Here is a 27,402-nt window from a genome sequence, read left to right as displayed (position 1 = left end):
CTGAGCGAAGACATCAATCATCATTTCCTTCCTCTTTTCCAGAGACAGAAACAACCACCACCAGGCCCGTGCCCTGCTGCTCCACCCCTGCATGAACATACCCAAGGTGAGAGAAGCAATGACAGAAACCCAGCCTTGTGTAAGGTGGTTGTGAAATACCTGAGACAGATATGTCACTCATTCACTTCTTCATAACCAGAAAGGCAACAATAACTATTATTTTGTTAGCTGTTAACTGATTCACAGCTCATGCAAGGCTGGAGGCAGCTAGCCACACTCAGGAAGGGATGCGCACAGGATTTAGCTTGGTGCTTTGAGACCCCAAAATGCAGCAGCTGGAGTCCTGCAACATGCTATCAGCACAACAGAGCCTGGATAATGACTTGGAGACTGACACTGATTTTAGAAATGGCACACAAAATAAATCTGTTACTGCAAAGGCACCTGCAAGTGACAGAATTCTGACTGCGGCATGGCCAGCTCTGTTTGCAGAGTAGGGCAATTGCCTATGATGCAGGTAAGAGGAGCCCTAAGCAGCATCTCTTCTACCCTGCTGAAAATGTAGGGCTGCCTGGTAGTGATGCTCTTCTGCCTCCTGGGTAACACGGACTTGCTGACACACAGCAGCTGTGTTATTGCACCATGATGGAGCAAGAGGTTGTTTATTGATTGCAAATATCAGGCAAAACAGTATCAGTTATATTTAACAGGCTTGAATAATGTTCCATATGAAAAATTGGAGGGCAAGATGGAAGACCTGAAACATATTATTATTATTTAATCTTATGAAATATTTATATTGTATGCTGCATATCAATAAGTTTGAAAAGCCTGGGAAATCTGTGTTTAAAATAATGCAACTTGTACACCCCTCATTTTGCAAATTACTGAAGGAAAATCCTTTTTTTTCTGCTATAAAAATATTTTCTAATTTTAATCACAACAACATATATATTCAACTTTTTATCTGACTTGCAGAATTCATTAAAGTGATCCAAAGTTACTTTTGCTGTCAAAACGAGAAGTCAGACAGTGGTGAAAATAAATAACACTGCTATTTCTTCTCTCATTTTAAGTTCCAAGTGTTCTCTGGTTTTTCTTAAACTGTTAACCTATGATAATAGCAAGCAAAAATAAGATTAGCAACAGAGTAACGAACTGAAAGGGATTGATTTGAGAAAAAAGAAGGAGAATATTTGGGCAAGGTCTCTTCCCTCAGCTGAAAGCTTGACCTGACTGAGGCAAGGCTCCACATTGTTTTGCTGTTTTTCAGAGCAAAAGAAGTTGAAATTTCACATGTGTCATTTGAATGTATTTTGAATTCCAGAGCTGGATTTTAACCCCTAAGCGATACCCAAGGACACTGTTGCCCAGGTAAACATAAGCAAAACTACCCTGGTAGGGTTTCACAGGAGACCTCAGCAGTCCCTCATTGTTTTACCACAGGCAACATGGATGCAATTGTGCAAGCCCCACACCCCAATAAGCCATTTGGCCAAATTTTCATCTGAATTCTGGTATGTCCAGATTTCAGCCTCTGTATTGGGGTTGTCACACTTCTTGGGCACATCAGTTGTACAGCTGCATAATTACAGGCACTAAAATATATGTGCTTTACAGTTGGTTCCCAGCGAAAAATGCGTTTTAGCTTTGAGAGTCTGAAAATAACCAGCCTATGAAAATTTGAACCGCTTTTTTCACAGAGCACCTAACCAAAATCCCACTGTTACTTTATACTCTTTCCAATTTGATTTTAAATATCAGCTGGCTTTCAGTGGTCTCACACCTTGTGCTGCCTCTAGGCACAATCAAGAGTATATCAAGCCACCCTAAATTCCCTGTGCATCCTGTATCATCAGCTCAAGCAACTCAATGAAGCCTCTCCACTCTGCTTCACTAAACTGCAGCAAACACTGAATTCTTAATTTTGTAGCTTTGTGAAGCTTGTTACGGTGTGATTTTGGAGCACACCTTTATCTGCATTGTCTGAGACAGCAAGTCTCTGGAGCCTTCTGGTCCCTGAATCTGGCACCCTGTGGCAGATACCACAACACAGCATTCTGGCCTAGCGGTTACTGCTCTTCAGCACATAAAAACATGAACTGTTGTAAACAAACCTTAACCCCCTGAGATAAAAAAAAAAAAGACCATTGAATAGAGCATGCTGGAAAAATATGTCTCAAAAAAAGCTGAAACCAGGTATTAAAGCCGTTAGTGGAGTGGGGAACATAACAAAAATGTCCCCAATAGTAATGTTCGAACAGTAACAATGGATACTTTCAAATTAGGGTTATAAACCCCAGGACTTTCAGTGAAGAGGCACTGCAAAAGTTGAGATATAGAAACATATTTCTCCCAAAAGCCAACAGGTTTTTAACCAAGGACCGCAAATACTCAGCCACTTGCATAACTCCACATAAGTTCAATGGCATTCAAATTCTTTTACAAATATGTCAGTTTTAGTGTTTCCCGGGCAAAGGATTTGCAATCAACACCTGAACAGAAAGAGAAGTAGGAAAGAGAAGAGTTCAGGAAAGATGGGTGGTGGTGGGAATCCTTGTCTTGTGTGTACAGGTGTAGAAGCTTGAAAAAATTTAAAATTGATATTAAATCCTCACATGAGACCAGTATATTTTTATGACCAGAAGCCTCCCTTATAATCAGGTTGATGAGGGGTAAATATTCACCAGTCTAGGAGCTGGTGGGACAATGACATCATGTGTCCTGTGCACCACTGGTATTCGAGGTGCCAGCAATGCAAATACTTGCTCACTTACATCACACGTGAGACAATCCTACTGTGCTGTGTGCCATCTTTTATGGTGCCATGCTATAAGCCCCTCAAAGGTCAGTGCTATAAGCTCCTCAAAGGTCAGTTCTATAAGCCCCTCACAGGTCAGTGAGCTAGTTGAAGGACAGGGAAAGGGACAAAGAAAATCTTGTTGTACTAAGAAATCCCGCAGAGGATTTCCTCTGTGGGCAGCAGAAACCTTAGGATGAGACAGATCTGCAAGACCCGAGAGATGGTGCAGGGCAGAGGAGACAGATAATCTGAGGGGGAGGGGACTGCCACAACTCACAAGGAATGTACAGCAATGTGTGTGCAGCCCACTCCATCTTCTAGCAGAGTTCTCTAACATACCTGGAGTTTCCACCTGCTTAGCCTGACTTTCTGTGCAGAAGGGTAACTTGGCCCGAGTAGGTACGTCAGGATTTGACTCTTAGAATTGACAAGCTCCCCAGGATGCAAAGCCTGTTTCAATCTTCCTTTGATACAGCCCAAGCAGTTAAACTTAGGATGCAAACTCAAAAAAAATATATTGTTTAGCCATTCTAAATACACAAATTTAACATTGCCATGTACTTAATTTTTTACTTATGTAAGTGACTGGTTTCACTAAACCCACTGCTTCGAAAAAAAAGTGTACTAAAAATATGTGAAAATTTTAGTGCTCATGAAAAAATAGCTTTCATCCCTGGAGACTAAAATCTTTTGTGTCCAGAATTACAGCAGGCACAACAGAAGTGATGGTAGGTAGCACAGATTCATCTCTGCCACCCCAACCATATGTCTAAACCAGCCCTGACTGCAAGCACTTCTGGGGTTGTAACCCGGTGAAGTCTAGGAAGAATCAGATTAGTTTCCCATGTTTGACTACATTGCTAAGGAACAAGATGAATGTAACAAGATAAATCTCACAGAGCTGCCAGACAGCTGCCAAATGCCACTAAGTTTTGATCATTCCTATACTGGATGTACTGGATTTGATGACTGTCATGCAACAACTCGGGCATGTCTAAGAAGTGCTAGGCTTCCCTGCAGGCCATTTTTGACATGGATAGGACAATTTGCTTCTGTGGTTAGCTAAAGGGAAAACCTCCAAAATACAAAAACAAACTTTCAGGATTTTACAACAATGTATACAAGATTCTTTTAAATAGAATACACAGCGGTCAGATTTTATATACCAAGTTCTTAAAGAAAAAAATCCACATGGACAGAGGTAGGGGTTGATCCAGGCAGAAGTTCATCATTAAATAAATGAAGATGCAGACAAACCATCAACTGAGGAACATCAACAGAAACAACAACAAAATCAGCACAGCTGTTATCTGCAGATCTCCAGGCTAGGCCTGCTCCAGTCCAGGCTAGCAAAGTCCAAACACAGGCTTGTGAATAAGGGCAGGTACCTGCACCTTTTGTTTTTCAAGATAGTGCCCATGTGTGTTTGGGGGGAGAGAATCAGATAGAGAGCACATCTGTCTCATGAGGCACCTGCGCTGTGGTCCTGCCAGGAGCTCTCCTTTGATTCACCTCCCATTCTCTCCGCCGCAGTATCTTTGTGTGAAAACAGAAAGAACGAACATGAGCAAAACCACTGCTGAGAGTCTTCAAAAGATTTTGCACTCGTTAATGGAGAAGAGCTTCCGCCTGTTCCGCCTTTTGTCTTGATTGACTGCTGTCCTCACGGCATACTCAAACACCTGCTGCACCCCTCGGTTGCTGAGGGCAGAGCACTCCAAATAGCCTTTGGCTCGCACATCCTGGGCGAGCCGCTTCCCATCTATTGGGCTGATGCAGGAGGAACGGTACGGACCCGTGTCACGCTGGTCAGTCTGAGTGGCCACCACCAAAACAGGAATGCGGGGCAAATGGCTGCGGATCTCGCCGATCCATTTATTCCTCAGGTTCAGAAAGGAACTATGGTTTGCCACCGAGTAGCACATTAATACCACATCTGCTTGTTGGTATGAAAGGGGGCGAATGCCTTTGAAGGCATCACTGCCAGATGTGTCCCAAAGGCCTAAGCTAATCTGCACACCATCCATGAAGACATCCACTCCGGTATTTTCATATACGGTGGGTCTGTAGTCATCTGGAAACATCTCAGAGGTGAAACGTACCAAGAGAGATGTTTTCCCAACCGCAGAGTCTCCCACCAGGACACACTTGACTGAATCCAGCATTTTATTAACATCCAAGGCCAAGAGCACCTTCTCCGTGCAGCAGGAGTGGGATGGAGAGATGTAGTGGTCTCAGAGGCTTTCTAGATAACTTCCATTTAGTGAGAAACCATCCAAATCTCTTTACTTCTTATGACTTGATTCTGCCACTTGAGACTAAAATCCCCTTTTGTCCCACATGGCTCTGTGGTGCTGTCGGTTTTAAATCTTCAGTGAGTCAAACGACGTTTCTGGAACGGTAAAAATAAAATGTAACATTTATAACCTACAGAGAACAAACCATTCCTCAGCAACATAAAGGTGCTTGGACATGTCTTTGGACAGCCATAAGGAGTACCCAACTGAGGATGATGAACTTTGCCATTCCCTCCCAGTCGGTTCTGTGTAAAACAGCCATTCACATAAATAACCTTCTTGCTGCTCCACAGGGGCTACCAGTCTTACCACCATCGCCATTTTCCACTGATACCAACTATTTTTTCCCCTCCAACTGTCTAAAAAGTAATAAAATTAATTTAACTTTGGTTTAACTGCTACTAACCCGCTTTAAGTGATACATTTCCTGCCTCTGACTTTCACCAACACTGACAGAATCCTGAATCCTTAAATGATCAATTCAGATTCTCTTGAAAATGTACCCATGCTGTCCAGGGGTAGTCAAGAGAAAAAGCCCTTCACTAACCAATTCAACTGTTTAAGCAATCCTATATGGAACAGTAACACAGAACCACTTCTGACAATGAGGAAGCAAAGACTTCAGGTGTGAATCTCAAGCGACATGAACCTTAACAATTTTCAAAAGCAATGAAGGATTCACAGCAAAAGTACATTAAAAAATTAATTTTTTTCTTAGAAATCACTTTCAACAAGTAAGAAGCACAAGTCATAGGAAGCCCCACTACCTATACCTTCCCCAATCAAATCATTTTATTTGAAGGGGACTCAACTGCCCTGACATTTACTTTCTTGTAAAACTGAACTAAGAGTACCTCTTCAGAGTATGTAATTGCTTTTGAGCTCCTGCCAGCATTCAGTCAAATTTTCCTATTTTGAAAGTGTTTGCCTCTTCCCCACTAGCTGTGTGCAAGATTCACTGCTCACACAGGGCGACACACAAGATGCTCCGAAAATCACTAGCGGCAACACTGAAGGCAAATTAGTTCTGCTCAACAAAAGTAATTTTAAAAAGTATCACTGCATAATTTCAAAATGTCATGTGTATGTTACATAAATAATATATTTCTGTTTCCTTCATATATGAAGAGAGTCATCACAGCAGAAGGTTATTTGCACAGAAATTAACGATGGCCCCCGTATGTTACTTGAACACTCTCCAATTTCAGTACCCTAACGCCACTGCCCCCACCCCTCACACACATTCCTAGTACACACAAAGCTTTGGTTTACTCCACAAAGGGGAAAAACAAAGGAAAAGGAAAGTGCTAAATGAGCTTAGAGAGAACATTTTACAGGCGCTGACAACGGCTATTGGCAACTCATCTGCTTTCATTTTGTAGTGAGGCAGCGCCCTACCTCCTCTCGTGTTGCTGGCATACCTGCACCTCTCCCCCGCGATGCACCGGCTGAAAGATGTGCGGCCGGAGCATGTTGCTTTATAGAGGAGGCACCAAGCCTGCGGGGCCGCCCTTGTGCGTACTTGAGTTACCGACAGCTACGGGAGGCATTGCAACAGACGGCGCTTCCTGGCCTGCCAGCGCGACCGCGCTCTCACCATCTCAGCTTTTTTCTAGGAAGTGGGATGGAGGTCTAGGCTGCTTCATGACATTCCTGGCTACCGGGAAACAAGCTGCTGCATGACTTTAAATTTTAGTGGCAGCAGTTGAAAATTTGCGCTTAAAGATTCATTAAGTCTATCTCCACTCTCTCACCCTTTCCATTCTCCAAACAAGCTCTCAAGGGAATTAAACAAGACCTTTACAAAATACATCTATGACAAATTCAAACAATATATGTAGGATACACAGTCCAATTGCTTAAATGCATCATCATCTCTCCTTCAGGGTATTCTACTTAAAATTTTGTCAGCAGTAAAGTTTGAAAACACCGCAATTCACTACAAGCCAGTAGCATATTATTCAGACAAAACTGCATGCTCCCAGGAAAAAGTTTCCATGTACTAAGTCTCCTTTTCAGAACAAACATTTCTTTGGTGCAAGTGGTCCTTAGTGCCTTCAGATTCATTATTTGTGTATATTGGAATGAGGGGGAAAATAAGGATGTCCAAAGCATGACTTTTGTGATTTCTTAAATGCCAGAACAGAGAAAGACAGATAAAAGGATTGTTTTCGTACTCAACTTGTTGATTACCAGGTTTGATTATACTGGCTATTTTGAGAGAAAGTATATGAATGATAAAAAGCTGAAAGAGATATTAAGGAGTAGTGAGTATGGCTAGTTGATAGACAATAACAAAAGCTGAAACATTCCACTGTGACAGTGTGGAATTGTTTCCAAAGCAAATTATATTGTTCTACAATCCATTGATGAATAATAAAAAAAAAAAAACAGAATATAACTAAGTCCATATTCTGGTCCCGTGGACAAATTGCCCTCAGTGGCCCTGATCTTGCATTTGTTCATAACCACTTGGAGTTCATGTGCTTCCATATATAATTGGGACTACATATGCATATTGAAGAATTATTTTTAATTAAACACATAGCTGGTCCTCATTGCAGCCTCAGGGTAAGAGCAGTATTAGTGTATTAAAATAAGTACACAAGTTCACCTCAATTGACTCTTGATTAAACATTAAAAAAAATTAGTGTCCTTTAAAGGACAGGCCAATTTTGGGTACTTCTACACCTCAGCATTCAACCAGTTCTGTAAATATTTGCAGAAGTTTTGGTCCATTTCTCTCATATTCTGTCTTGGTCTGACAGAACAGTGTGCTACACCCATTACAAGACCACACAAAACCTTCTGATCACAGATCAGAAGTGGAGTCTAAAGTGCTGATGGTTTGGGTTTTTTTCCCAACAATTTGATCTTCCAAATTTTACCAACTATATTAAGTTCATTTTGTATCTGGAATTTCAGATATAAAGCTATATCTTCTTTTATGCTTTTTTTGGTTTATGCTTTCGTCACTCCTAACAATCAAAGATATTTGAATAATAAGGTAAGACCTCTTATAATATCATTAAGTATAAGAATGCATGTCTTATTCTTGTGTAGTCATTCTGAGTAGTGCAAACTTCAGATTTTGTTCCCTCTGTCTTTGGAATACATAACCCTGTCTCTAGTGCGTGGTTACAGAGCCCTTGGACTTCACTGACGATGTGAGCACAAGAAGCCGTACAACAGTCGCTCTCCAGGCACTGTCTGACCTGCATCTCAGCAATCTCATGCAAGCAAAATGCTTCAGACTTGATCATGGCTGAATATGATACAGAGGAGGTGAGTGGTGTTACCAGCCTGCAATGCGATGGGATGGGAAGAGGAGCACAGCAGCACCACGCTCTTTCCAGGTGGAGGCTTCATGTGAATATACAACCCATGAAAAACTAATGTAGTATTTGTTGAAACCATTCTACCAACAAAGGAAAGCTAGACTGCTGTATCAAAAGGCGTAAGTTAATCAGCTGAAACAAACAGGATTTTCATTTATGCCAAGAATGCCTCTGGCATCTACTATAAGATCATTGTGAGCATGGCTCACTGTGGCTAAACATCTCCAGGGACAGCATCTTATGATGGGAAAATAAAAACAGCCAGGAACTTCTAATTTCAAAACCTCTCTTGGATATTGATAGTGCAGCCTCAGGTAGGCTGATATTTGAAGGGAATTAGCTCATCCGTAAACAAACCACGCAGGCAAGATGACAGGCTTTTTAGATCAGGCAGTCACAAAATGCTTAAGAGAGTTGAAGCAATTAACATGCTAACTATTATTGCTATTATCCAGTCCCTACCACAATTATATCTCAGTGTAGCTCTTGTTAATATCAGGATAAAAGCAGGCGAATTTTTCAGTTTGAGCACCATGTACACTAGTTCTTGAAGAGATCTGACATTGCAAGGAAATAAAATATTTATACTAACAGGAAAGGTTGAAAACCACTGGAGAGACTTCCATTTGCTGTGCAATGCTTGAATGTACATATTGTCTTTCCCTGTTTACACTACTCCTGTAAGTCCCACCTCACACAGAGGTTGGGTCTGCAAAACAGTGCCGACAGTTCTCAAGTGTGTTAATTGTAACCAATTCTCCTTCTAACTGCACCACAGATATGTCAGAACTCTCCTTGCATCTCTTAGTAAGAGGCTCTCAAGGAGAGGAAGAACACATGAAGACTGCCCTCACCGACCAGAACAGTGTGCAGCTTTACACCTTCACCTCCACGGGTGCAGTGGGCACTGTAGGGCACAGACAGGGCCTGAGAACAACTCCTGCAAGTAGAAGGAGAGGAAGGAGGAGGAAGGCTGGTAGGAATCAAGACAGGACAGAGATGCTGTTGCACCCAGAAGATGCAGCCCTTGTGGCAGAGAAACCATGGCTGTTGTGGATCCAGTCTGGATGCTCGACTAGATTATCAGGTTGTCAAGGTCATGCTACCTTGTTTTCAACTCTGTGGATGAGGTGTACTTGCTCCATTCAGATACAAACCTCTAGACTGCTGCCACAGCACAGGGCTCCTGAAAACTAATACATAAGCTGCAGTCCGTCTGGAGGCTGCAGCTGGTTTGCAAGCAAAAGGGCCCCTTGCTGTGAAGTTTCCCATCATGCATTCATTAAACTAATGCTCTGATATTTGAATTAGCTGCCTCCTGCTTTTTTAATTCCTTTTAAGACTATTTTGATCTACAGGACTAAGAGGTCTTGTCTTGCCAATCAGCCTCCCACCACCTCAAGTGTCAGCGTTTCAGTCAACAGTGGCATTCAGTTGTGGTACCACTGCTATGAAAGCACAGCCTTTACCTTTGCAAGGTGCTGCACATCTCCCACAAACTGCTCCACCAAAAATCTGCATTCAACTCATTTGCTTTCCAAGCAGGCTACCACAGGGGCCATCTCTACTCTCTGACCCAAGAGCAAGATGGCAGAATGCTTCAGCTGTCTGATATATTTATAATACTGATGGATTAATTGCCATACTATCTTTCAATATGGTTTTGTATTTTAAAGAGTTGAAAGAATGTTTAGAAGCTTGGGTGAGAGCTTTTATATGGATATTTTATCCTTAAGTACAATCATCTCTGCAACGGCTTCCTGAAGTTAGAAGAGTAAGCAACAGGCAGTGAACCTCTATTTTCAAAGCCAAGATGCCTTTTCATCTCAAACACAATCTCTTCCAGCATTAAAAAAAAAAATTCAGACATAAAACTTAAAAATTTTTTTCACTCCCTTATTCACAAAACTGACATGCTGTTAAATTTCAATGCTTTGTTTTGAAAAAACACAAAACTAAATTTTGCTTTTAATTTCTAATTTATGAAATTTAGAGAAAGCAGACAATCACTTCTTTAGGAGCCTTCACAAAAAATCACTTATGGATCAAGACAACACCTGAAAACACCTCAGTTTCTTTCTTTGGCAGTTTTAACAACTGAAACTGAAGAAAAGGATTTATCATCAAATATTCAGCGATCTTGTCAACTTTAGTACTAGCAAGGAAATTCAATTTATCAGACTTAAAGGAAATTCCCTCATATTGAGAATGTGAAATCTTGCTATAAAATAATAGCAAACACAGATCAATGTTATATACAAGATGAAATGAGACATGAAGTCCTAGTAATGGGATGAAAGCTTTCCCTATAACAAAATTTACATATTTACACACATACTTACACACTGCCCATATAAAAATGCTTAATGACATATCTTAAATAAAAAATTTCTATTTCATTACTTTAGTAACAGTACCTATAATAATATATATATAAACAATGGCTAAAGACTAAATGGATAATAGACTAAAGATCTATTCGATTTACTATAGTCACTGAGAAAAATTATTTAAATCTCATTTTAATTATCCAATTAGACAAAAGAAATATTTTTTATCTTCAAGAACCCTCTTGCTGTGACTAATCACACCTTGATTCAGCTGCTTACAAATTACACAAATTATTAGAACACAACACAAACACAAATTATTAGAACCACTCCAAAAATTAACAAAAATCCTGTAAGACTCTCAGGTACTGATCCAAGATCCTAAATTTAGTAGAACTCAATGAGATCTGGCAGTGCTAAGTATCTGCTTAAAGATTCAAGCCATGAGTCTGAAGTAATTTTTCTCCACATGTTTATGGCATGACATGGTAAATTAAGCCCTATGTGGTATTCATGGCACTATAGGGCATTTTCAAAAATGATCCATTTTCAGTATAAATGTTGCATCCTCTCCAAATTAAAATTTGGGTAAATCAAGTGTAGGAAAGTAATCCTGTCACAGAGGCCCAGCTCATAAGCCATTCTCAGTCTGATCCAATATCTTCCAAAGTCATCAGAAATGGAGTGGCATGTCGCGCCTGAAGTGTGGCACCCGCCCTTGCGTTTACCTAGTGTTTTCCTTATGCAAGATACTGGATATGTCATCTTTCTTTTCCACCCTTCTCTGTGATAATTTTTCTTCTCTGCTCTTAAGCAGAGAAGAAATCCTTGCGTCTCACCTCAGATACAGCCGTACATGGAGCAGCTGGTGTGCGAATGTCACACACGTGTCTGTTCGAGCACAGACGTTCGTCAACCATCTGTCCATCTGCCTTCCCTCATAGTCTCTGTCTTTGTACACACGCACATGCCTATATATATGTACATATATTCACCGCTGACATAGAACTACTTTTGGATCCAGATGGGGATACAGATATGCTTGCAGATGAACGTGGATAAAGTGCTACACACTGACTATAGCACTATCGCACATACCTATGAAAAGTCACGCTACCAGAACGGACTTACAGGTCAAAAGCAAATTTCCAGCAAGTCTAACTGCAATGTAGCCAAACCGAAGGACCAATATTATAAAATACATTAGATTTAAGGAACTGATCTCAATCAGACAACTGTGTGTGTAGAATTATTCTCATGTGGAAATGTTTGCAGTTTTGGGTCACAAACCACTTCAAATTTTTCATGCCACATCCTCTTTTAACACAGTTCACTTTTCTTGAAGTTTGAGACGAATCAAAAAGGCACTTACAACATATTTTTGTAGGGATTTTTTCTTTGCAGATTTAAGTCTTCAAAATCTCCCCAGATTCTTTTGGTTGACAAAATGTGAAGTATTCATTTATTTACAACCTTCAGCAATAATTGCATTTTTTTTCCAGAAAGCCCAACCTTTTCACTATTTCTGTTTGGGGTTTTTTTTACCATCTGCAGACACAGGCATAATCATAATGAAGTATCCATTTCCTTTTCATACACAACTAATATTTCTTAGTTTTAAAAAAGCATTTGTAATTTCTTGCAGAGTGATGCATTATTTGCTAGACTGGATTCATAGAAGTGTATATGCACACACACACATATATATATACACACTGAAATACTGAAAATAAATCAGTGTGTATTTAAAACATAACTATTTCAATAATGAGTCAATACATCCATGTACAAAAAAATTACATCCATATTTACATGCGTGTCTGTATGTCTATATACATATATATTTATATATAGACACATTTATATGAATTCATTGTAAAAGACATTGCTACAGATTGCTGTACAAAACAGATATATATTTTCAGCGAGATATCTGACCATCAGTTGAAAATCTGCATACATATTTAGCATCAAATGGATGCACTATTGAAATGACAATGGTCTTTAAATTTCTTTATTTCCACATATATGTATGTGTGTGCACTTACCTACACATAAGCAGAGATTACTGCTGTGCTTAATGTGGATTTGCAATAACCTAGGTATATAATTGACAGAGTTTTACAATTAAATTTACATAGTCACACATTGTAAACAATTACATTTCTACCGTGGATGCAGCCATTACATTTTTTAGACACATTTTTACAGTATGTTACAATGATTTGTTGTTAAGGAGACACATGGATTTATATTGAATCCCACAGATGTGTAGCATGGTAAAATGTTAAAACAAACTGGCAACTCCACATACACACTTGGATTTGCATGCAAAAGGGCTTCTTCTCTTTCAGAGCCTATGCCAAGCCCAGTGGAGAGGGCTGACATCTGTGTGTTTTGGCTCTAACCTGGGGTAGGTCTGCACTCCTCTTCCTTGTTTGCACACTACCTGATCTTCCTGACTGGGTCCCTTAAACACTACAAAGTAATCAATATTAACAGTATAGCTAAAAGTTAATATATGAATGATACAGGTCATACAACCCCCTCCTCAATATTAAAAAGTCTTAAAAAATTGTCCTCCCATTTCTCCACTGTCCTCCATGGCTTCCTTGCAAGATCTCCAGTGTTACTTTCAGAGATCTCTTAAGGTTTAACTTCACTCTGGTTTTATAAAATGCCTACCACAAAAAAAAAAAAAGGAATCTCTAAAGTCCAGATCTTCTCCCTTCATTTTCAGAGGGAGGGGAAGGCAGTTTTCCATCTTCATTAAGTTATGTATTTGCATAGGTTTGATTTCAGTGGGAGGAAAAAGTGGAGGAGGAAAATATTAGTTAGAACAGAATTTGACAATGTTTAATGGAAGATTATTTTTGCATATTTTGTGATAAGGAAAATATGTGTTGAATGTACAGATGTTCTGAACAGCAAATAATGATGCTTCAGTTGACCAAACAATTTACAATAATGCCCTCTTGCTAAAACATACTGTTTGTTTGTTTATTTATAATTTAGGAGGAACTAATATTTACTGCATGTCACTGTTCTGTATTGTTGTGATGAATATTAAACTTCTGAAGAAGTTAATGAGCAAAGCTAGTAAAGGAAGCAACAATAATTTCGTTGGTTATTTATTTTATAACACAGAAAGGCTGACCAGGGGAAGTTTAGGTTGGATATTAGGAAGAAATTTTTTACAGAGAGAGTGATCAGACATTGGAATGGGCTGCCCCAGGGAAGTGGTGGATTCACCATCCCTGGAGGTTTTTAAGATGAGACTGGATGTGGCACTTAGTGCCATGGTCTAGTAACCACGGCAGTGTTGGATCAAGAGTTGGACTTGATGATCTCGGAGGTCTTTTCCAATTTGGTTGATTCTATGATTATTTTAGCTTTTTCCCTTAGTTTTGCTAGCAACAAAAAGCTTTTTCTTGTCTCTGTATATATCAGTGTTTAAAAACATAGTCTACATTTCAGCCACAGGGAAACAGCCATCTTTAAGTTCATTCTTAAATTTTGTGTGTGCACACGTACATTAAAATGTTAAAAATTTGGAGGGTTTACTCAGAAATAATTTCAATTATTTTTCAAGTAGAAGGTGCAATACAAAACCTACAATTATCATAACTTGTCCTGCATTTGTAGATTTAAAGTCTTTATCCTTCTGATTTGTTTTATAAATTAAAAATGGAGTTGTCTTCCACAATCTATCCCACGACTAGTATTCATGCACTGTACCCGGTACAAGGATAAAATAAGAAATAACAGGTGTCTACAGTACAAGTTGGATTTTTTTTCTCACTATGTAGCTTCTCTAGAATTCCTGAATTGTAGCAAATTAAATTAGACAAAATAAACAGGCATGCATACTTGCCTACATCAAACTGCCTATGTCCTATGCATAGTTATAATTAAAGCCCAATTTCAAAGGAACGTGCTGTCAAGATTTCTTCTTTTTTCTTCTGGAATAAGCACAAATCATACCTGGAAGCTCGGATTTTACATTGATTTATATCTTACACCAACCATATGCCAGAGCAAAATATATATTTTACTGCCTGTTTTCCTTTACTTTTCTCTGGTTGCAGTACAACCTTAACTTCTTGCCACTTTTATATAAAACATATAATACTGCAGACAGCAGTGGGTCATATGGAATAGGTTAAGGGGAGAAAAGACTATTCTTGCCACCAAAAGTAACACATAAATCCTTCTCACTCATTCTTCAGCTGAGTATTTTGAGTATTCAGCTGAGTACTTATAGCTGACATCTACTTGGCTTTAAGTTGTTTTAACGATCATGCAAATCCCCACACTATGGTAAATCTTAATGCAGAGTTCTTCAGTGGGAAGCATAGAAAGTTTTCCTTGATTTTCTTGATTTTTACATATTTTGAATGAAAATGATGGCACATATGAAAAGAGATATTTTAGGAGAGCTATGTTTGAACATTATGAGACCATTTCCCATGCTTTATTTTTTGAATCCTGGTGGACTTGATTCAAACTCAGAGATATTTTACCCAATGGCTTTTCACCCAGAATTAAAATTCCACTGAAAGATACATGAATTTAAAAACTTACATTTAAAAACTTGCATTTAAACTGATGGAAATGAAAGAAATTACATGAAAGATTTTTATGACGGCTGTTTTATAGTATATTTTTATAATGAAAAAAATACAAGCTCACAGATGATGAGAGAAAGTTAATAGATAATTATGTTATTAATTCATTACCTTTGAACTCCAAAGACTTTTCAATAACTCTGCACTTAATAACTTCTAACTGTCCAAAAACAGTTTTTAAGCACAGTCATTTGATGAAAAAAAAAAAAGGCAAGCTGAAGACTGTGTGTCCACTGGCATGCCTATCAATGAAAGGAAAGTACAGTTTTCTTGCAAGAGTGAGAGGTTTCATATTCTTTCAGTGACCATGGCATAGGAGACAAACAGAAGAGACCCCTTGCTACCCAGGGGTCTTGGTCTCAACTTTTATATTAGGAGAGCCAGTTATATCTGTAGTTTGATATAAACCAGGATAATCTTCAAAAGCAACTCACTGTCACTCATGAGAAAAAGAGATATCACCAGATGGTACAGCAACCTCCAACTGGGCAAGTGTCAGTTACTGAGACTGGCACTCCACGCTCACACTTGTATGCGAGAAGCGACATTGTGCACAGTACGTAACCCTCCGTGCCGGCTTCTGCCAGTAGAGGTGTTTGTTCCTTTTCCAGCATATGTTGGGTCTTTCCTACATGATAAGTCACCACGACCCCCTCAGGGAAACCCCCAAACCATAGCAGAATCCTCCTGTGGTTTCCAGAAGGTTCATACTTTCATCAGGTAAAGACAAGCATGCCAAGTTCAGCCCCCACCCTCATCCCTTAGGAATTTACACTTCTTGGCTTCTGTAACCGAAGATCAAATGTAATTCCTTGTGCAAAAGAAATATGATGCAGACACAGCGGCAGGCAATTGTACAGGGTGGGAAAGATAAAGGATTTGCCATAAACCCAGGGCACAACCCCAGGCAGGGCTAGGCACAAGCGAATACTCCTGTACCTGCTCCATGAGGAATACATGCATGCAGTAAGTGTTCAGACTGTGTTCCCACCTATCCTCCAGCTGCCAGTGACAGCAATCTTCCAGCACAGCCTCCAGCAGAACGTGACTGCTAGGACTATTGCTCCATTTCACTTTGGCAGCTGCTTGTTTCAGACCGGATACACCAAAGTTTTGTACCCATGACACCCAGTGCTCACACTCACTGCTGCACTGCAGAGGTTTCACTGGCTCCAAATGTCCCCCCTCTCACTGTAGGCTGACACTTCTGGTGGATTAGGAAGGTTTTCTAGTTCTTCACTGACATAAGAATTGAAGGACAACTAAATTCTGCTAAGCACATAGGCAACTCTATTTGGTTTTGTGGAGAAGAGCTAGTAATAGGCTACAGCCCACAAATCTTGTTGTTACATTGCTTTTTGTATTTGTGTGATCCTGTTCAGTATTTTAAGGCCATAATGCTTTAATAGTTGGCTTGAGACAGCTGCAGCCAACTTCCTTTCTTAATTAATATGCTGGGGTTATCCCAAGACATTTTTCAGCTGTAAGCTGTGTCATAGCATGAAAACATTTGAAAACTGCTGATTTAATAAAACTACACACTGCTGGCCAAAAAAGCGAGAACCTAATTTGGAAATGATGTTAAGCTGTGTGGCGTGGTGTCTGAAGTATCACACTAAGACTTTGAAAAAGGCAAGTTTTACAGTTAATTCTTTTATCTCTTTTCAAACAATAATCAAAAGCATAATAAAAAAATCCGCAAATTTTCACTTTACGATCAATGTCAATCAAAATAATCACTTGAATAGTGCATTCGGTAACATTTGACTGTTTCTTAATGCAAACTATAGAATCACAGCACCAACATTTTACAAAGAAAATGGGGTGTGTGTTTGCTTTAGAGAGAAGAGGTCTTTTTCATTGAAAATTTTTTCATTGAAAATCTTTTTCATTTAAAGTGCCTAACCCAGCTGCTGCTATGCACCTAGAACTGCACAGCAAAAGTAAGAGGAGAAACAGCAGCATTTCATCTCCCTGCCTGGGTGTCCTCCTGGCTGATTATCAGAAAGCAACACGGAGAAAAGCTCCTCAGGAGCTTCTGCTGGTGCAGACCTGCTGCTCAACAGGATGGGCCAGAGGCTCAGCCTGTGAGACCGCCACCACAGTTGCTGCTCATTTCCTGTGTGCTCTGGGTATACTGCAAATCACCTACTTACATCTTTGAGGATTTATATGCCTTGACCCTCACTGCACTAGAGATTGCCTCCCTAATATTACTGGCACTAGTAGCTGTTACCAGCAATGCGACTTTAGCATCAGCCTCTAAGTTGATAAGTATATGCAACAGGGAGAGTGCTTCCATTTTCTCTCCAAATTCACACTCCCATTGCAGCAGCTGAGCCAGAATTTGTTAAACCAGTCACCAGGTTGGAAAAGTATTTTTAGTGTTTAATATTTGTAGTAACTTTGTGGAAGTACAGCTACAATATCATGGTTTTACTGCACTGCGTGTAGACATAGGGATTGTCCTCTGATACAGGCAGTCATGTGAGGCCTGATGATCTTCTGCTAGGAGCTGATTTCACACTGCTTTGGCATAGTAAAATTACCTTAATATGGGATTAAATGACAGTAATTTACAGCCATGTTGCCCTGCTGATGGACTATGCATTTACAATACATGAAAATCACGCCCATTTTTAAATTTAATTCTTTGCTCTGGAACTTGGACAGTAAGTACAGATTAGTTATAAAAACATAGATTCTCTATAAATACAAAACTACTATTTTTCCTGGTTTGCAGCACCTAATCTAGGGAATACAAAACTTGGCATTATGCCTCATTAAGACCTACTCTCTAAATTTAGCAGGAAGCAAGTGCATGTGCAGTTTTTCGACCCTGCAGTGACTGCCCAAGTCTCAAACATGGTATTCACATCACCTACCACTTTTTCTGGTATATTGAATTTCACATGTATGATACATCTTTAGACCTGTCTCTGAAAAAGAAGATGAAACCCCATTCTAAAGTCAGGTAAGTATACACATATGGTCCTTCCTACTGGAACATCTGTAATCACACACTGGTCTAGATTGTGGGGGGCGGAAATGTGAAATGCGAAACAGCACAATAAAAAGCACAATCCCACCTTATTCCAACAGCAGCAGACACCAAAATTTGCTAATAGATATGCCTGTTAACAACTAACTAATCTCATTTACCCTACCTTTTTCTTCTGCAAGTATTTTCTTCAGGATAAATCCCATGCTAAAGCTGGCCTCCACAAGATGCCACAGCTTCACTTCTGCCCCATCCACAGGTGGAAACACAGCTGAAAGAAAAAGTTAGAAAATCTTAAATCCACATTCAGATTTTTTGTGGAGGTCTGTGTCAAAGGAATGGTTCTGGCCTCAGTGTGCTCCATCCTCATTCATCTTTTAGGTTAACTGCATCTCACTGGCAATGTGACAAGACCATCCCATTGCCTCTAGAGCATCATAAGATGAAGGTTTTGTAAGCACAATCTAGAAATGGGTGTGCACAAATGTGCACACATGCATGCACACACAAACTGCTCTCTAAGGGGACCCCACACCATAAGCATGACACAGTTGGCTCAGAAAGCAGAAAAGAAGCTGTGGGGGTGAGTTGAAAGCAGAGAGTTACAGACATGGCCATTGAGACAGCAATCTTCCACCTCAGAAGGCGGCACACGCACTTGTTAGACCCAGCAGGAACAGGCAGCTGCTGGAGCCACAGCCAGAGCCAGATATCTTGGCAAATTAAAAATACATTGAATCTCACTCTGGTCCTAAGAGCAACTTTTCTCAAATTCTCACAATAAAATCTTCATCTAAATTTGCTTGGGAACTTTAAGATGAAGCAGAACAGTTTTCTCATAAGCATAATGTACTTCACAAATGAGGAAGAAAACCATCCTTTGAGGTGTTGCAGGTTTACACATGCCTATCACTCCCAATTTCATAGTTCATACAATGGCAAAGAGCATCAGAATCAGACCCACCATCCTTAGAGTAATTCCCATTTTCTCTTTTTTCTTCCCTCAGTTAACATGTTAAAAATTGGCATGCCACAGCCCATTACACCCCTCTTTCTACTTTATATAAGGCCTTTTTACGCTGAAGTGGAAAAAAACTCTGGAACAAGTGAAAATCCAGAAAATACACAACCCGGACCAGTGTTCAATTCTGTATGACAATACTGAATAGTTACCAGATAGTATTAAAAGTCAGACTGATTACACGAACCAATGTCACAAACTTATTAATAAAAATAATTAACAAATGTAAACCAAAAGATACTGAATTCAATTCAGAATATCAATTCACATTAAGACTTTTGGAAAAAAAAAAGAAAATGCAATGAACTCACCAGAGACAGGAAGCTGAAAGTGGCTGTTGAAAATAAATGTTACGGAAGTCAAGTATTTTAGACGAGACAGGGGAAGAAAAAAAGAAGAGTGGCGTTCTGTGTTCTTGGCTTTTTCAGATGGACTTTTTTTTAGCAGATTAGAACAATTATATTCTTGAAAGGACAAAAAAAACCAAAACCTCAAGAGGTAACCAGAGACCACTGCACATTCAGGCTAAATTAGTCCTGGCAACTGGGTCTAGTTCATCTGGAGGCAGCACTGACAGCAGACCCAGATGCAGTGTGACGAGAAAGAGTGGAGAGGTTTAGCGTAAGTCAGCTTCCTGGTGAGAGCTTCTCAGCTCTGCCTGTGTGGGTTTGTTGTGGGTTGGTATTTGAGTGTATATATCTTTCTCTCTGTGGTGACTATGGGAGCAGATGTAAAAACTTTGACGATGGGGGAGGGGGGGCAAAACCTCCAGCCTGCAGAAAGCTTTCTCTTTGCACTCTGCTGCTCCTACAGCTGCCTCCTCTCTGCTACAGGGGCTAATGGCGTAGGGCAGCCCAGCAGCTCCAGTGTGAGTAGAAACAGAGCAGACTGACGACTGCCTAGTAGTGCTACATGCAATTCACACTCCAGTAGCATGAATGAGACTTGGGATACTTTTCTGCAAGCTGGAATATGGTCCTGCCTTTAAAAGGAGAGTACACATATTCAGTTGACTTTGTGCAAAACTCAAGGCAGGTACTTTTGGGCTGATTCAACATTGGTGTACATGGCTTTGTTGTGATTCAGTGAGGATCCCTCTGAAGCATTAGTTAGGATTGATCAGTAGTATCATTTTATCAGTGTGTATGTTCTCTCTTCTACCAGCATAAAGAGGCTGAGCAGGTGGAGGGACTACAGTCATTGAGACTCCCACCTTTCCCAGCATAGACAAATTGAGCTGGCCAGATTCTCATCATTTGCAAATTTCCTACCACAACACTGAAAGCAAAGCTGTGATGACAGTTTCAGGATTTCAGGTGTCTATGGTCTACACTCCAAGGACTGTCAGCACAGGATGTTGTCCATTTTATGTGATCAGGCAATCAGACTGCAGGGACGGCATTCCTGTCCCATACTCCTTAAGCAGCCCAAGCACACCAGCACAGCAGAAGAGCTGCCCCAGAGCTGAACACGAGGGGCCCGGCTGACCAGTGCAGTGGACTCTCTGGTCCTCAGGCAGTCATGAGCAGTGGGTTCCCATAAGCTTTGAAACCCAGAGGCACAGAAATGGAATCCAAGTCCTTTTCAGCAAATATTTTGGGTCAGTAAAGCCACTTCAGACCATCTCTAGCCATGAAATAGTAGGAACAGGCTGCCTGATCCATATTGAAAGCTATGAATTTTATGTTCCTTGCAGGATGGGAACTCTCTGAAGACAGCTAACGAATTTGTCCACTTTAACAATATGACAGTTCAGTGCATTACAAGATAAATCTTGCTTCCAAGGAAGATTAAAACTCAACAAAATAATTTACTAGATAAAGCAAAAAGGAAACAAAAAAGAAAATTTATGTGTAGATGAAAGGCAGTTGTGCCAAAAATATAAATAGCTGCTGAAAGAACACAACCTATGTAAACATGCTGTAAACCCCTGCTGATACAAAGCTTGCAGAACAGTGCTGCACAGTTAGGATGGGGAATCCATTTGTTTCTTTCCCTATGAAATGAAATTGATTCAGTTAATTACCAACAGGGATGAAGGTAAGGAAGGATGGCTCAGAGAAGGCATTTTTGGAATTTTATTTTATTAAAATCTTCAATCTTCCTTTTAGCTTGGGACAAAATTTTGGATAAGGGGCTTCAGTGCACTATCAGCTTGCATGAGAACTTGTGTTACTTAATTTTCACATTAAATATCTATTCATCTGTTTTTAACTGAGTTTGGGTTTTCCAATACCAGCGTATGCAATCAGGCAGTAAGTTTCCAATGCAGTTGTGATAAAGAAAATCAGACACCCAAACACTTTAAAATGTTTCCATCAGAAACATTCAGAACTGTCAGAAGCAGAGAAATAAATACTATTCACAAATTATACTGATATAAATGTCTTTGGTGATCATCACCAATTATAGGTCTGCCACAGAGAGCAGATACTTAAAAATGCAACTACTCCTTTCTGTTTCGTGCTGAGACTAATCCAGATGTGAGGCCATCTGGCTAAGTAATTTGCATTTCTGGAAAAAGAGTGCATCCATCTGTAAAATACTCCATAAACAACTTTTGAATCGAGTGAACCCAGCAAATAAACAAGATTGTAGTATAAGAAATGTGATCTAACATGTCTTGATTTCCACCCATTTCCCTCCATTGTGCTCCCTGGAGGATCTTGACTGAATAACTTCCCAAAAATAGTTGAATTTGATTAATTTGAGACCTTTCTTAGGGATACACATGCTTCACACATTTGCACCATGACTTCACTTCCAAGTGACCTGAAACTCCAACAAAAGACCCTCAGCTCCATGCTCTCTGCACAACGTGTAAGCAATGCCAAAGGTAGGTGTAATCTTGCACCCTGACCTGTTTCACTTGATCCTTGGTTGGTTGTTGGGCTTTTTTTTTGTGTGTGCGTCTTTTTTACTGCAGTTTTTCTGCTCCCTTTCACCTCTTCATGCTGTGCAATGAAGGGGAACATCTGGCTGTGAGAGAATAGTTAACACATTAAAAAATACATCACTTCTCCTTTTTTTAAAACTCATTATGAGTCATTATCTGGGATATTCAGAAACGAACACTTTGTTGTGGAAAATATTTACAGGGTAGGGTGCAATTTATTTTTGCATTGAAAAGTAAGCTGAGAGCAAAAAAAAAAAGAAGTCTTAAACTACAAGTAACTAAGGGTTTGTAACAAATTATCTAAAATGACATGGGGTGTTGACGTGGTTCAGTTTACAATGAAAGGTCACATTTGTTCTTCATCCACTGATTTCTGTCCCTCTTGGAAAAACCAGCAAGCAGCTGATGGTAGGAAGGTGTTTGAGATTAAGGAAGGAAGCTGCTCCTATCCCCCCTGCCTGATTTCCTTTTTGTTCTCAGATTCACTCAGCTCTGATTTTGGTCTGCCTTAAACAGTATGGTATGTGCAATGCTCAGGAAGTAAACCATGACACTCTTGATATTCACTGTATTTAGCCCTACAAGCCTTTCTCCTGTCCTAGAGGATCATTATATTATAGAAAATAAAGCTAATTGTTGCTTATATCTAGCCACTGCACCAGAGCTATAAACAACACACAAGAAGAAGTATGCTTATTTTGTTTAAAAAAGAGCCTAATTATTTTTTTTTGTATCCTTTGCAAAGAGAGGTGGGAAAAATATATGTGGTCAAGATGCCAGCTGTGCGTTGGGAAAACTGTGATGCGGCTATTTGCTTTCCCTCAAGTTTCTGGGCAGCACAGGGGAAATCAGGTAGGTTGCCCAGACCCATTTCAACCTGGGGGTGAAAGTACTCCCTTCCCAGGAACAGATACCTCAGCAAAAGGGAGGCTTTCTCACAGTATGGCAGAGAGCATTGCTGAGAGAGTCTTTAAAGCAGACCAGGCACAGCAACTTCTGCAGCATTACTCACTGTGAGAGCACTAAATCTGAAAGGGGAAATGAAAACACAGTTTCATAAGAACTTCCTACATGGATTCCGGTGGAACTCTCACGCTACTATTTACTATGCCTTGATGAATTTAGGCTCTGGTTCCTCAGCAAGCCAACGTTGTGTGTTAGACACCCTCGGGTTTGGTATTGCAGTGGCACAAACTGAAGCATGTGGTGATAAAAGAGAATCCAAAATCTAGCATGAGACAGGTTTCTGACACATTGTGTGGGCAGGACTAGAAGCCTTCAGAGGGTGAGTCAAAGCCCTCCAGCATACTGAGGCTGGAGCATGCCTGACAGAGAAGCCTAAATAAGGGAACCTGCCTGAAATGCCACCCCCTCCCTATGGACCCTCCTGCCTCCCTCCTGAATTACAAAGTTCAACCTTCAACTCAATCCAGGTGGAGCCCCGTCCCATGCCACTGCCTCTTCCCCTTCAGTGACAGGCTTGCCTATGCTTCAGGTGGCCACAGAGCAGCCCTCCAGCTACACCTGCTCAGGGAATTTGGCTCTTGGCCACCCAGTTTCTGAGTGTAGTGCTGAGATGGATCCAAGGTACTGAGCAATTCAGACCTGGGCATGCCTGAGCAGCACAGACCTCTCAGGCCCAAAACAGATAACCTTGAGTTGTGCAATTGATGATCAAACTTGGGTTTGGCGTCAGCATTTGTGTGCAGGTATCTACATTCATCCAGCCTCTTTTCAAGACTGATGCAGCTCCATACGTTAAACCCATACACTTTTGCAGGTAAGGAAGCCAGAGATTTCCCCATTTTCTGAGACGAGAGCTTTCTGCTATCTTAACTACAGAACTACTCTTTATGACTTTTACGTGTTTTCTCACTGTGTACAGATTAATAATTAGCTATTTCTCTGGGATATTTCTGTTGAGATCATATTGTCAGCAACGTGTGCTGTGACAAAACTAATGTTTACACACCTTATTTTTTCTTGCAATCTGATACGGAGAAGTCAGTGTCCTAACTTCCTAGCACAATTCCTCCTGTGACGCCAGCACAAAACTACTGGTCAGCACAATGTACAGGAAGTGCTTTCCTCCAGAGCAACATGAAAACCTACATCCTCTTTCTTGAAAGTGAAGCGTGCCTAGGAACTGCACTGAGGGTTACTTAACTCCCCCGTCTCTCATTCTGGGACAGCCTGTGAAAGCAGTCCCATCATAGAATAATAGAATGTTAAGGGGTTGGAATGGACCTTAAAGATCATCTAGTTCCAAGCCCCCCTGCCATGGGCAGAGACACCTCCCACTAGACCAGGTTGCTCAAGGCCCTGTTATCCAACCTGGCTTTGAACACTGCCAGGGTTGGGACATCCAGAACCTCCCTGGACAATCTGTTCCAGTGTCTAAGAACAAATTCAATCTTCTTCCCCCAAATCAGGTACTATTCCCTAAATATCCATCCACCCTATTGAGGGAAGAAGATTCTTTCCGTGGTTGTCCTCTTGTTTTTTTGCTGGAGCTCTTGGGAGACATTTGCCCCCCACTGGGCAGCCCTGCGGCTGAGGGCAGCCCTCTCCAGCCGGCAAACGCTTCCACATGCAGAACGTGCAAGCCCACATCTGTTTCTCCGAACTGTCTGATTTGTGCAGTTTTCTCTCTCCCGAGGGACATTTACACTTCTTTCCCCCATCTGGATTTAATGCAAAAATAATCCCAGTGGCTTTGCCGAAACCGTGGAGGAGGTTCCAGTGGTTTCCTCTGTGAAATCACACCCAACCAGAGGCTGCTCCGTGGCTTCAGGGCCAGCCGAAGGCCCAGAGCCGCTGATGTGCTCCCAGCGCGGCTGCCCGGGGCAGCAAACGCTGGCGCAGGCGGGCAGCGCTGGAAAACGCTGGTTTCTCCTTTGGTTCCGCCCAGGAGGCGTCCGGCTGCGCTGTGTCGCAGCAGGGAAGTGCCGGAGGACGCCGCTTTCCTCAGCAGCCTCGTAGAGCCGCCCCGGGGCTCTCCCTTCCCTGCGCCCGTGCCCTGGTCAGGGGAGGCTCCGGCAGCTCGGCCCCGGGCCCGCGGAACCGCGAGGCACACGGAGCCTGCCGGCACCCACGGCGGGAGCAGGGCCCGTGCTCCCCGCTCCCTTCTCTCCAGCGGCTGCTCCTGCCCCAGCCCCGCTCCCGCAGCCTTGCCCTGCCCGTTGTTGCTGCTGTGTGTGCTTTAACCTTGTCAGGAAAGAAAACGCCAGCACAAACCGTGCCTCCTGCCCCAGCTGTCAGAAGCCGTTGGGGTTCCTCTTGGTAAACTCAGCAATCTGAAGGCAGCAGCTGGTTTTGTTTTGAATGTACTTTTCCCACTTGCTCCTGTTTCAAAGAAGGAGGTAGGGATAGTTACACTTTGCAGCCTAAGGCTCTCTGCTGCACCAGCCAGTTTCTCCTTTCTAGTCCATGAACATGGAGATGTTGCCCCAGAACAAGGCTCAGAACAGGAGCCTGACATAGCTGCCCTGAACTGCTCCCAAAGCATTCTTTTGTGAAAGCCTCCCTGCCGGCCAAGGTGCATCATCCCTCCAGGGATGTTCTGCTCTCCGTACAGCATATCAAGATAGCTACTTTACATGGTTATCTTGATAAGTGCCGAAAAGCTGAAGCTCCCCATCACCCGTGACTTGTCTATATGGCACTGCAAGACAGTGAAAGGAGATAATCTGGAAAGGCAAGAAGGATAAATAGGTGAAGAAGACTACTTCTGCCCTGATGTTGAGGTAGGAATCCAAGGCAATGCCTTGAGAGTTAGCTGACGTGGAGCAAGCACTATCATGCAGAACTCCCACAGGCCAACTTGACAGGACTACCATTCCTCCATTTACAGACCAAACTGATTAAATCTGTGGCACAAGCAGAGGACTTCCACTGCTTGCTCTGCTGGCCAGTATGTATGACTAGCCATGGATGTGTACACAGGAGGAGAGTCCTGTTTCTCAAGATACAGAAAAATAATATTGATCCATACAGTTGCTTACCAAGCTTGTAGAAAGAACAATTGTCATCGCAGCACTGCCACACTCAAATGTTCTACTGCCCAAAGAAAGTTGTAGATATCAGATCCTGATCACACAGAGGAAATGCATCAGCATTTAATATTTTGCTATTCTTTTAGCATTCTCCAAGTCATGTAAGATTTCCCTGGACCATGTTCCCTATTCACAAGGACTACACAAATCTAGTTTCAGACCCAGCACCATGACAGAGGACACAAAACAGCTTTGGACAACAGGGAGGAAAGAAAGCAAGATGGTGGCTTTTATCCTGTGGTCCCCCTCAGTCCTTTCTGTTTCCACAGCTTGAGTTAAAGGTCAGAGAGCATGACAGCACAAGGGTCTCAGGCCTCTAGTGGCACTGGGGATACATGAATGTCTTTTTCAACCCTTGAAGTGGCAGGGATTGCCATAATGTCCGTTGTGGATTGGATGCCAAAGCCCCATTTGTTCATCTAAAGCTACCAAAACTGCAAGTTGTCCCCACTGCACCCCCAAAGTCTGCAACATAGTTTTTTTTTCTCAGTCAAGACAAAGATCTGTGTAGTATTCTTAAAATATAAGTGTTACATAAATAAAGCTAAAATAGGATCCCAAACCTGAACATGGTACAAAACAAGGATGTTGAGCCCTATCTACTACATTTAATTCAGCAAGACCTCTGAATGGTGTGTGCCAGTGACAGCCTGCTCTGAGAGGCTGGTTTGGATATACCACCACTGCTCTGCTGGAGCTGAGGGAAATGGGCTGTCCCAGCAGTAGTGCCCCATCTACGCATAGTACCCTACTTCATGATCCTGCGGCCCCTCAGGGTCTCTGGACACCTCTGCACTGCCCACTCACCACTTGACACCTTTCCCTATCAGGTTTTGCAGATCCCTTCTAGTGTTTGCCATCCTCTCAATTCAATGCCATGTCCTTACTTAGTGCCACCATCCATCCTCCAGCATAATGTCCCTCATGCTGTAATAGGCCTTTCTTCTTCATCTCAGCAGTCTCTTGATATTGGTCTGGATCCAGTAGCCAGTCTTCCTCCACAGCTCTTTCAGGGCCTGTGCCTGCACCTGGC

At 41.4% G+C, this 27,402-nt stretch overlaps 1 protein-coding gene across 2 annotated transcripts; it reads right to left on the bottom strand.

Moving 5' to 3' along the window:
• Nucleotides 1-2,256: 2,256 nt before the first annotated feature.
• Nucleotides 2,257-26,390, bottom strand: RHOH (ras homolog family member H). 2 transcript variants are annotated; one of them, XM_027686760.1, is made up of 4 exons: nucleotides 25,552-26,390; nucleotides 24,287-24,349; nucleotides 18,564-18,668; nucleotides 2,257-5,195 (listed from the first exon to the last, which is right to left on the bottom strand). In XM_027686760.1, the coding sequence occupies exon 4, from the start codon at nucleotides 4,966-4,968 to the stop codon at nucleotides 4,393-4,395; it is 576 nt and encodes a 191-aa protein (XP_027542561.1). In that variant the 5' UTR covers nucleotides 4,969-5,195; nucleotides 18,564-18,668; nucleotides 24,287-24,349; nucleotides 25,552-26,390; the 3' UTR covers nucleotides 2,257-4,392. The 2 variants fall into 2 exon arrangements, with proteins under 2 accessions (XP_027542561.1, XP_027542560.1); XM_027686759.1 differs by lacking the exons at nucleotides 24,287-24,349; nucleotides 25,552-26,390 and adding an exon at nucleotides 19,730-20,124.
• Between the last annotated feature and the right edge of the window lie 1,012 nt (nucleotides 26,391-27,402).

Source organism: Neopelma chrysocephalum, unplaced genomic scaffold (assembly GCF_003984885.1).
Source record: "Neopelma chrysocephalum unplaced genomic scaffold, ASM398488v2 Primary Assembly neopelma1_71, whole genome shotgun sequence".
Classification (NCBI taxonomy): Eukaryota; Metazoa; Chordata; class Aves; order Passeriformes; family Pipridae; genus Neopelma; species Neopelma chrysocephalum.
The sequence above is the reverse complement of the archived record's forward strand: the minus strand, read 5'-3'. Positions and strand labels throughout refer to the sequence as shown.

Excerpts from the sequence above, each read along its gene's own strand:
- RHOH (XM_027686760.1), bottom strand. The coding sequence starts at position 4,968 with ATGCTGGATTCAGTCAAGTGTGTCCTGGTGGGAGACTCTGCGGTTGGG.